Source organism: Periplaneta americana, chromosome 2 (genome assembly GCF_040183065.1).
Source record: "Periplaneta americana isolate PAMFEO1 chromosome 2, P.americana_PAMFEO1_priV1, whole genome shotgun sequence".
Classification (NCBI taxonomy): Eukaryota; Metazoa; Arthropoda; class Insecta; order Blattodea; family Blattidae; genus Periplaneta; species Periplaneta americana.
The window spans coordinates 160,906,050-160,918,517 of NC_091118.1; the positions used below are offsets into that span (position 1 = coordinate 160,906,050).

Below are 12,468 nucleotides of genomic sequence, written 5' to 3' on the forward strand. Positions count from 1 at the left end.
ATCCCGGTATAATGTGTAAACTTAAAGACGAGATTAAATAAAATAGAGTTTACATTTCATATATTGTCAGGAAGGTAAACTTCATATAAAAATTTTCTATTAGCAATTTCACGTAGTTTTATTGATGTATGCATGTGTTTCTGTACGAGAGAGAAAACGAGGGAGATTTTTTTAAAGTTATGTTCTATTATAATTTGTAGCAGACCTCGGTCCGAAACATCGCGGATGTGGATGTAACATTGTAAGAAACATGCTCTCGAAAATATAGTAATCATATTCCGATATACTGTACCACGGTCAAGCTATGAGATAAATGATGTCCCCCATAACCCCATTATATGGGGATTCTACGGTTTTGCTTTTCCCCCCTCCCCCCAAGGAAACTGTTCTCTCTCCGCCTATGCTTACAAGTATTACACTCGTTCTGCTAAGGACTATGGTGTTACGTCATATCACTGTTCAATAATAATGTACATATAATTTTGTTTCTTACTACATTTGTGATAGGGAACGAATTTAGTAAATAATTGATGTTTTAATAAAAAAACTTCCGGAAAAAGAAGTAGGTATGGTTGTTTTGCCACGTCTGTAGGTCAGCCGGCAGCGCGTTTGTCTGCTCTTTCGAAGTTGTGCCCTAGCTTAGGTTTCCTGTTTCAGCTGATTATCGGGTTGGATATTTTTCTATATTTCTCCAACTGTAAGGCGAATATTCCCGACATCATATCGTCAAATACCACCTCGCGATGACCAATTCCATATACGCTAAATAACGTAGTAGTTCATACAGAGCCGTTAAATATTTACTCATTACAAATGGCTTTTAAGGAACCCGAAGGTTCATTGCCGCCCTCACATAAGCCCGCCATCGGTCCCTATCCTAAGCAAGATTAATCCAGTCTCTATCATCATATTTCACCTCCCTCAAATCCATTTTAAAATTATCCTCCCATCTATGTCTCGACCTCCCAGAAGGTCTGTTTCCCCTCCGGTCTCCCAACTAACACTCTATATGCATTACTGGATTCGCCCATACGTGCTACATGTCGTGCCCATATCAAACGTCTGGATTTAATGTTCCTAATTATGTCAGGTGAAGAAAACAATACGTGCAGTTGTGCGTTGTGTAACTTTATCCATTCTCCTGTAACTTCATCCCTCTTAGCCCCAAATATTTTCCTAAGAACCTTATTCTCAAACACTCTCAATCTCTGTTTCTCTCTTAAAGTGAGAGTCCAAGTTTCACAACCATACAGAACAACCGATAATATAACTGTTTTATAAATTCTATAGCAGACTAGAAAAGAGTTTAGTTTTTACTAGTGAGATTTACCAACTTTCAGCACAATTTGTACTGTCGAAGGTTATAGTTTTATTTCGGGGCTTTCCTTCACCTATACAGTTTTTTCTGTCATTTATTTATTGAATGTATACCTTATATATGTGCAAGTATTCCTAACAGATTTACTGTGTTTTAGCTGAATTGGTTTGTTGGTGAGCTGTTAGCATGGGTCTATGATAAGAGAAATAAGAAATATATAGTAATACAAGTACATGCATAAAAGGAAGTCTATCCTTATAATAAACACCATAACAATGCAAGAGTCTGATCCGTTGGTAAGCAAGTGAAGTCAGAAAATTGTGATGTAACTCATTGCTGTTGCTGAGCAAATGACGTCAGATGTCAAATTTTTGTTAACATTTCATTCATGTGATACTCGAGCATAAACGTTTGACGGTAAAATAATAAACATCAATAACTGCTCTATATCTTTGTGAGTTCTGCTTACTTCAGAAGAATTTCTTATAATATAAAATTACAGACAGGACTGCCATTACGGAGATCAGAATGACAACGGATCTTCGCCTAAGGCTAGGTCTCAACAGGAGAGTAAAATGTCCGACACTAGATCTGAGACACCTAGTTTACAACGACACTGCTCTACTGGCCGTTTCAACACGGAAACTAGGTGTCCGAGATCTAGTGTCGGACATTTTACTCTCCTGTTAAGACCCAGCCTAAGACACAATAGAACTTCACATTAAAAACAAACAAGCATCCATTCCTTAGGTTGAATAATAATAATAATAATAATAATAATAATAATAATAATAATAATAATAATAATAATAATAATAATATAATAGTAATAATATAATACTGTAATAATAATAATAATAATAATAATAATAATAATAATAATAATAATAATAATAATAAGCGAACATAAAATATTGCTGTAATGTTACAAATGTCAAAATATATTATAAGAACTAAACAACTCTAAGAACCTCCTTCACAACCGGTTTCTCCACCACAATACCCACACAATCTACTATAATTTCCTTATGTAATTTTTAACCGGCTCATTATGATCTAGCCAAACAGGAAAGGACTGTATTCTGACTTTGATTGAGCGTTTCCTTTTCCTTTCTGCACCCTCAGGTATCGAAGCAATGGCTGGCCTTCGCTGGCAACTGTGAGCCTGTGAAGAAATATCTTGCAAAACGATCTTACAATTCCAGCTGGGCTCCACTCAAGTTTCTGGACGCTCTTTTCAGAGGGTATGGTCAGGTATGAAGTTGGACACATTATCAGAATCTGAGCTTTATTTATTTCTCATTTGGCAGTCTATTGCGTATCACATAATTTCTGTTACTCCAGGTTGTGTTCGCCAACAATCCTTTCAGTGGCTTCTTGATCTTCATAGCAATAACAGTGGCAGATCCCTTAATTTCAGCTTCGGCACTTCTTACGTCATCCGTTGCACTACTGACCTCCATTATTGTAAGTATTGGAAATTATCAATATAAAACTTATTTCTTATTTATAATGAAAATTCTGTTTATTTGTATGTGTATGTACGAGTTTGACAGAAAGGAAAAATATAAAATGAGACAGTAACAATCAGTCGTCGCAACATTATTTGAAGGGTTCAGAGCCATAGTGGGCTAAGCGCCATTTATTAAAAACGGAGAAAGCAAGGATTAAAGTTAAGTGAATACCATAGTTTAATGAAGATTGATATATCATTTAGTTTTAATGTGTATACTTTATATTATTTGCTATAGGTCTATGTTTCCATTGAATTATGGTAATAACTTAATTTTAACCCTTGTTTTCTACGGTTTTAGTAAATGGCGCTTGGCACACTATGGTTCTGAACCCTTCATTTTTAACGTAGAACTACGATTTTCTCCTCGCTAGATATGGTAGAGTAATTTTGGAAATAGCAGTCACATAAAAATGCAACCCCCTTTCTTCTGGAATTTCTCGTCTTTTTCTTGTTTTCCTTTTGTTGTTTTTTTGTATTCTCCTTATACTACATGTATTCTATTTGTTATTTTTGTCTTTCCCTTGTTTCCCTTGTATTCCCCTCCTTCTCTTTACATTCCTCTTCTTCCCAACGTATCTCTCTTGCTCTACTTGCAGTTTCCTTGTTTTCCTTGCACTCCCCTAGGTCTCATTGTATTCCCATATTTGTCATTGTATTATCCTTGTTCCGCTTGCATTTTCTTTATTTTTCATTGTATCCCCATTTTCTCCTTGTATCCCCTTGTTCTTCTTGGTTTACTCTTGTATTCGTCTTGTTATCCTTGTATTCGTCTATTGTTGAGACTTCACTGCTAAGCAATGGGTCAAGAATCAGAATTTGTTCAGCACCTTACGGTTTTCATTTGTATATTTATGTTCGACCATGCCGAAATGTAGTAATTATACACCTAGTAGTAGCTCTTTAATGCACCTCATTAAAGTACACCTATTCATTATAGTTCAGTTGTTCAGCCAATGAGAAATCACAATTGTACCATTATAAAACCGCAAGTATCGATTATTCTCGGATATGCAATCGAAAGACAATTAGCGAAACGTCACGGAGGCTGGAAATCCAATACTGTCGCAGAAGGTTATGTTCTGTTACTATAATAATTAGCGTTAATTGTAAATAATATTCAAATAAATTCAATTTGTCATCTCGTTTTTCAATTATAAATCAATTTCCAGGTTATATCAATATTAATGTTCATGTTATTCTCTAGATTATATCAAGGTCAATGATATTCGTCCCTCGGAAAAAATGAATACTTTCGCGTCTGCGTACATCTCACAATTTAGAAGGTCAGTTCCGCTCTTCACTTAGATAACCATAACATGAATACTTATGAATAATTTCAAGTTAGAAATATGTTCGAGCATAAAAAGTCGTATGAAACTTGCCTATAATGGCTCGTTTCATAAACAAACATACTCGCGTCTTAATTACTACCATTATAGGCTAGTTGCATAATGTACTATTAAACTTCGACCATTATCGAAACGCTTGGACAGAAGTTAAGACGAATAGCGCTATTTATCAACACATGAACTGACTGGCGGTACGCAAAGCGATAAGTAGAGTGATTTCATAGCGTGCATAACTTGTGGAGATAAGCCCTTATTTACTGTGGCATAAAGACGGGTACGATTTTTACACAAAGCTTCGAAATGAATATATTTAAAAAAATTACAACATTTTTATCAGTTGCTTAGCAACAGATCATTCAGATAAAACACAATAAATCCTTTGCAAGTATTTGTACAGACCTAGGAACAAAAATTTGGGCCACCTGAATTTTCGAAGTTCCAGTTATAACATATTGCGCATTCTCAGCGCTTACTAATCATATCCACAAACCTTATAAATATGAATCAATTCCTTAAAACTCTAAATGTCACAATAACAGCCAACCGAGAGCATAAACATTTTACGCAATTACAGGGATCCTGTGAATACCATTTTACTGGTTTTATTACAGAGTGTCGCACCTGTGTGAACTGCGCTTCAACCCACGAGTTGTAAACAAACAGTCCAAACTTGCTAGACTACGATGCAGAAACGAAGGCCGGTGAGAGATGTATGCGCCGTTGCATATGCAGTAAAATAACGCGGTGTTACTAGTGGCAATGAATCTCTGCTTGGAGAGCTTGTCCTGTTCAGAGCGGCGGTTCGCATTCTGATATATTATATTACATTCCGATTTATTTTACTACAGTTTACTATAGTTGTGCTTATTTTTCATATCTGAAACGAAAACGAGTGTTCCAAACATAATGTTTTAGAGAACAAGTCCGGGAAATTGTGCTTAGATTATGAGAGTAATTACTTTCCAAGCGAGGAAGAAAATCTGAAGTTAGGACCTAATGCAATGATTGCCGAACACCACGAAATGGTGACGTAATAGAAATACAACCCGCACACCACTAATGCAGAGAGAGGTAATGCAGTAATTGACAGTAAAGCGACGGACTGTGTCCGAAAAACAAAAGCAATACACTTTTTTTTTTTATAGAATTTAATTTTCGAAATAGTGTCTTTGAGGAGATTCACGAGGAAAAGTAAAAAATTAAGATGTGAATTCTGAAGTCATCCTGAGTCAAAAAGTTCATATGAATATGGGTCCGTTTTCGAACGGTTACGGAGATATGGCTCTTTGATTTCACAAAAACTTCTGGGATTCCATTGCACTAACTCGCATTTAGAGACAGATAAAGGACAAATTTAAAGTTTATATTCACGTATGCATACATACTTAATATTATAGACATCGGGGTCGATGATTTCGCACATTTTCAAAGGTACCGCCTTCTGCTTCAATGCACTGTTGCGCTCGGGCGTGAATCGCGCTCGTCGCTCGGGAGAGTTGCTCGTAGCTGTTCTTTAATCGCGGCATGCATCATCCAAAATACGGTCGATTAGCACCTCTCTCGTTTCCACCTTCCTTGCTATACCAAGTCTTTCATCCAACCCCATAAATATTCTTCGATATGGTACCCTTCTGTTCGGAAAGCGTCGTTCATATTCAGCGACAGCACGCAAAGAATTTCCATAGCACAAACCATAAATATACACAATATCGGCGTATTCTGTAGTCGAAAATTTATAACGCATCTTGAAAAAAAAAAAAAAAACACTTCCGATAACTGTATAACTGTATAACTACTGTATTATAGGTAGCTGACAACTGTTGTGAACTGACAGTGTCTTTGTGTTATGTGCTGGTTCTGTGTCATTACATCAGATAAGGGCAGGCGATTGGACATTTATAATGCCCCACCACCCGGTTTGTGAGATGAACTTCTCTTAACTACATCACTCACAATGCAGATTCCAATGTTACGTCATTCATTGCGATCGATGACCTTGTCCCACGTCTCACGTCAGCAGCATATGGTAACGTCTGATTCACATTGGCCTAAGATATCATATCCTAAATTTTTTTACCTTTCTTCGTGAATCATCCTGCATATTTATTTTTCTACTAGTTTAACTGTTTATTACTTAATTCGTTTATTTCATTATACGTTGTGTGGTGATTTTAATATATAGTCTGTATATAATGGGTCTATTTATGAGGTCAGAATTAATCTTCTATTTATCCGTGTTAACTCTATTCTCTCCTATTCATTATTTCTGTATTATTCATAAAATAAAATATATTTTCTTATTCACCATGAAAGAAACCATGAAATTAGAAAAACGTACCAGGCTGATCACGAAGTTAGAAATTACACGACGTAAGTCGAAAAACGGCAAAACATTTTACCCTGAGACATAGAAGCCGATACTTGTTACTGTTCTAAAGATGTGGGTGACTCCGTAAGCCATAGTAAGATGGTAAATATATCTCATTATTGAAAAATTAAAAAAAAAAAATACAATTCACTATTGTAATCAGTTCCTTGGCATGAGGCTTTAAAAGATAATTTGTCGTACGTAATAAATGTTAATTTACTTAATTTATTAGATTGTGGAACAGAATGCTAAATTTGGCCATGACACTAACAAACTCACAAAAATAGATGAGTTGTTAGCAACGATAAATAAACCAAGACATTACTTGAGATCTTAAATTTAAACGTGTTGGACCACAAGAGAGAAGGTGCATGTACATCACGAACTGCTTTGGTGTCAATCTCAGACAAGACCACATGTTCCATAGAATCGATACACATGTGTATAATAGAGGTAACCATGGGAAGATCAAAGGGGCCAGGTCTGAGGTCACGCCTTACGAAACAGTTGAGCAACAAGTTGCGCCCACACTCTCCAAAGCATATCATAATTTGATCCCTGTCTTTTTAACGTGATGTTTGATTATAATTCAGAATCTCTGTAGTGGTGTACTAACCCGTGATTTTTATTTGGACTCACGACTACGAACTAGCGTTGTAAGAATATTGTATACTTAAAATGCCAAAATGTAATGTAAAATTCTTCATTAATCATATGATTCTTACTCATTCTCCAACAGACGAAACAGAGAGGAATTATATTGAACGAGTGGAATGTACAGCGCTGACACATTGAGGAAAGACAACATTCTTCTTGCACCTTAAAAATGTCTCAGTATATATATATATATATATATATATATATATATATATATATATATATGCGGGACACTTTCGGTTTGAATAAACCAACTAAATTGTATTACTTTTCTTATTTACGAACGTCAGCAAAGGGAAAAGAACATACATAGGTTATAGCAATCTTAAAATTGAACTTTAAACAATACTAAATCATTGATCTTTCCCTGTGTTATACTTTTCAAATGAATGTATTTTCTCAAGTAAAGAATGATTTTGTTGTACTAAGTTATGAAATTTCACACAGTCTTTATCGAAAAACTAAATTTGTTTCGATTAGAAAGACAATTCTGTAAGCAGTAATAATTTCTTCGACGACATAATAATATATTTTTTGGAGTTAGACCTATTATGAGGCATACATGATTTGGCTTAGTACTTCGTTTCAAGTAAAAAATATACAAGAAAAAAGTTATTACTGCGGATATAGCATTTTACGTTTAAGTAAATAGGATTAGTTCTATTAAAATTATTATCATTCGTGGAAAATAAATTTTTGTAGATACTGTGAGCAAAATATGGAGCGTTCCGATTAGCTCTCGGCCGGGAACACGCGCATCACACATGTTTCCTTTCATGAATCGGTGACCCAGAAGTCTATTAATATTTAACCTATTCAACTTCACTTGGATTTTTCAGATGATGCAGTAGTTGAGGCTTTCTTTTAATGTAATATTTTCATTTTCAGTTACTTTCAATAGAAATCCTCGATACGATTACAGAGCTTTTCGTTTATAAAATACGTATTTATTTATTTTAGTAGGTTATTTTACGACGCTTTATCAACATCTTAGGTTATCTAGCGTCTGAATGAGACGAAGGTGATAATGCCGGTGAAATGAGTATGGGGTCCAACACCGAAAGTTACCAAGCACTTGCTCATATTGGGTTGAGGGAAAACCTCGGAAAGAAACCTCAACCAGGTAACTTGTACCGGCCGGGAATCGAACCCGGGCCACCTGGTTTCGCGGCCAGACGCACTAACCGTTACTCCACAGGTGTGGACTTAAACACGTATTAAATCCTATGTTTTGCACTATTGGTCTCTTGGAATCTTAATTAACTTTTCATGTAGGAGCACCACCTTTTCCATATTTGTTATTTTTTGTAATTGAATCAACCTTACACATACTCTGAATTTGTAAACATTAAGTGACATTTATGTACGTCTTTTTAATGATAGTTACAATAATAAAATAGAAGCCTACAGACTAACCAGAAATTTGTTACATAACGAAGAACTAAATTTTTATGAAACGTGCAATATTTATGGTGATAAAGTACGTGTTTTTTAATAACACTAGTTACTGTCGGATAGCTCAGTCGGTAGAGTAACTGGCTACGGACTGGAAAATTCTGGACTAAACCCCGAGAGGCGACGGGATTTTCTCGGTACCAAAGCTTTTCAAAACGGTCCCGAAGTTCACTCTGTCTCCTCCAAATTGATTACCGGGTCTTTCCTGGAACTAAAAGGTGATCATTCTAGCCCCGAGATCAAGAAATCATGGAGCTCTAACTCCATGTACCCCAAGCGCCTTTAAAGCATAGGCCATAATACAGGAAATACCATTATCTTTCTTTTTTCAGAGATCTGACACATTTCTGAACATGCCGATGATGTTGGGAATGCCGTGAGATGGAATCTGTACGAGCCTAAATCTCCACTAACACAATACAGGGCATCACACTAAAGGCTGACAAACATCCATACCGTAGGAAGAATTCGAAACTCGCAACCGTGACTTCCAAGCTAACGTTAAAGTTGCACATGTTACTCTTGCGTACAAAGCGACTAGGCTCATATGGCGAATATAGTCACTGTTAATGTAACAAATTTGTAAACTGGGTTTTCCCATCATTCATACATTTACATTCGACTCATCTTTACCCAGATTGTTTTTTTTTTATTTTAGATACAAAGAATGTAGGAAGTATGATTTTGTTTATACAGACGTCGAATCTTGTGGGACTTCGTTGCACAGAACTGTGGGGTCAATGAATTTTATAATCAGCCCTGACAGACGAATGAAACTCTCCTGTTTTAAAAACAACGATACAAAGAATCCATTTTTCAGTAGAAATATACACACACATATATTTATAAAACAAGTAATTCTTAGAAGAACTGTTCATGTTCCATCGTTATTTCTTACTGCTGATTCTATGTACTGATTAACTTTCTTTGTTCCACAGAAGTTACATAGATTAATGCTGTACGTATTATGAACTTCTTTATGTGTGATAGTAGGAGCAGCAGCAGCAGCAGCAGCAGTAGTAGTATTAGTAGTAGTAGTAGTAGTAGTAGTAGTAGTAACGATGCGTAAATTTACGATACGAAACCTTCAGCTTTACTTATTTTAGTAGGTTATTTTACGACGCTGTATCAACATCTCAGGTTATTTAGTAGGTCTAAATGAGATGAAGGCGATAATGCCGGTGAAATGAGTCCAAGGTCCAGCACCGAAAGTTACCCAGTATTTGCTCAAATTGGGTTGAGGGAAAACCTTGGAAAAAACCTCAACCAGGTAGTTGCCCCGACCGGGATTCGAACCCGGGCCACCTGGTTTCGCGGCCAGACGCGGTAACCGTTACTTCACAGGTGTAGACTTCAGCTTTACTTCCTTCCCAAAGGAAATTATGCTAAGGATTTTGTAATTCACTATTTCCGAACTTTATTAAAACTAAACAGCAGCTACACAACAATGCCGTACCCAGGAATTTAAGATTGGAGGGGTGAGGCAAGTTTTGGAACATCACTTGACAAATTTACCCATAACTTAGATGCAGCATATTTAAAAGACAATAATAATTATTGTTTAATATGCACTACTGGTATCAAATACTGTTGAAGAAGCCAACTCAATAATGTGTAACAGGTGGTTCCTCAGTCCCCGGAAATGATTTCGGAAGGTCTGACAGTCTTCAACTCGCTACTCATTGGTCAGATCACGGCTTCACTGCTTCCAGCACATTATGGACTTGATCTGGAGGGTTGGCACTGGATCTTCATGATTATCGCCTCTATCATATGGTAAATACAAACATATTACATTATAGTATCAGTCCTGTTATACTCAACCGCACAAACGAAGACTGAATTCCGCGCACGGAATAAGTTATTGTTGCTATTGTGACGTTAGAAACATTGATCATTTTAGTAAAAATTAACCAATCTTCATTTCAAATTAGGAAACAAAATGTGATGAACTTGAAATTAGCAGAAACGGTTTTTTGACAGACATTGTTGTTTTCAGATTAGTTACCAACGAATCAATTATATTGGGATATTGTTCAGTCAATAAAACAATGAATTATATCATTGAATATAAAATTTATTTATTTTATTTTACGACGAGCTCTTTCGCCTTACGGCATCATCAGGTCTCACCTGTACATGACAGAAACACATTATAGAATATCTGATTGACAACTTACAATATGTGTGAATTGTGCCATTACGACAAAATTAGAAAATCAAATAATGAGTTTTTTAGGAGCACGTAAGAGTAGAGTACTTATGAGATTTTAAAAGTATTTGTACATCACTGTCAAGTAAGGAAACACCGGAGTTACAAAGTATTATGTACAATAGATATGTCTTAATTATTAAACAGTTAAGAGCAATTAAAAACAGTTGAACAACATATGTTGAATGAATTAGTTGTACATATTTGAAGAGTCCACTGCAAGAATGATGGATGTCACTTTCTTGTCGAAAATGTCAATGCATAGCTTAAGACATATAGAATGTACATAGAGGGTTATATGGCATTAACTCTACATAGAGGGTTATATGGCATTAACTCTGATAGTCATTGTCCAGTAATGATCGGAAAATCACAGTTAAGCTTTGAGCGCTAAGCATTTCAAACTTTCAATTGCTTCTCCTGCAAAATGTGTTCCAAATGACATCCATCATTCTTGCAGTGGACACTTCATTTGTTAAAACATACATACATACATACATACATACATACATACATACATACATACATACATACATACATACATACGTACATACATACATACATACATACATACATACATACATACATACATACATACATACGTACATACGTACATACACACATACATCCTGTCGCCCTGGGTAGCGTAGTCGGTATGGCGCTGGCCTTCTGTGCTCTAGGCAGTGGATTCAATCCCGGCCCAGGTCGATGGCATTTAAGTGTGTTTAAATGCGTCAGGCTCATGTCAGTAAATTTACTGGCATGTAAAAGAACTCCTGCGGGACAAAATTCCAGCACACAGGCGACGCTGATATACAGTATATATACATGTATATGTATGTATTTATTTGGTTATTTAATGACGCTGTGTCAACTACGAGGTTATTTAGCGTCGGTGAGATTGGTGATAGCGAGATGGTATTTGACGAGATGAGGCCGAGGATTCGCCATAGATTACCTAGCATTCACCTTACAGTTGGGGAAAACCTCGGAATAAACCCAACCAGGTAATCAGCCCAAGCGGGGATGAATCCGCGCCCAAGCGCAACTTCAGACCGGCTGGCAAGCGCCTTAACCGACTGAGCCACGCCAATGGCTCACGCTGATATAACCTCTGCAGTTGCGAGCGTCGTTAAATAAACCATAATTTAATTTTTATATACATACACACATACATACATACACACACATACATACATACATACATACATACATACATACATACATACATACATACATACATACATACATACATACATACATACATACATACATACATACATACATACATGGCTCACGCTGATATAACCTCTGCAGTTGCGAGCGACGTTAAATAAACCATAATTTAATTTTTATATACGTCACACATACATACATACATACATACATGGCTCACGCTGATATAACCTCTGCAGTTGCGAGCGTCGTTAAAAACCTCGGAATAAACCCAACCAGGTAATCAGCCCAAGCGGGGATGAATCCGCGCCCGAGCGCAACTTCAGACCGGCTGGCAAGCGCCTTAACCGACTGAGCCACGCCAATGGCTCACGCTGATATAACCTCTGCAGTTGCGAGCGTCGTTAAATAAACCAT

The 12,468-nt window shown here is 36.4% G+C and overlaps 1 protein-coding gene across 2 annotated transcripts in view; it reads left to right on the forward strand.

The window, feature by feature from the left end:
- Positions 1–12,468, forward strand: part of LOC138694722 (uncharacterized) — a 103,715-nt gene that overhangs the window by 67,497 nt on the left and 23,750 nt on the right. For both annotated transcript variants that reach the window (XM_069818716.1, XM_069818715.1), the window contains exons 2-4: positions 2,444–2,572; positions 2,663–2,785; positions 10,285–10,439. In XM_069818716.1, coding sequence (XP_069674817.1) covers positions 2,444–2,572; positions 2,663–2,785; positions 10,285–10,439 — 407 coding nt within the window. The remainder of the gene's footprint in view (positions 1–2,443; positions 2,573–2,662; positions 2,786–10,284; positions 10,440–12,468) is intronic.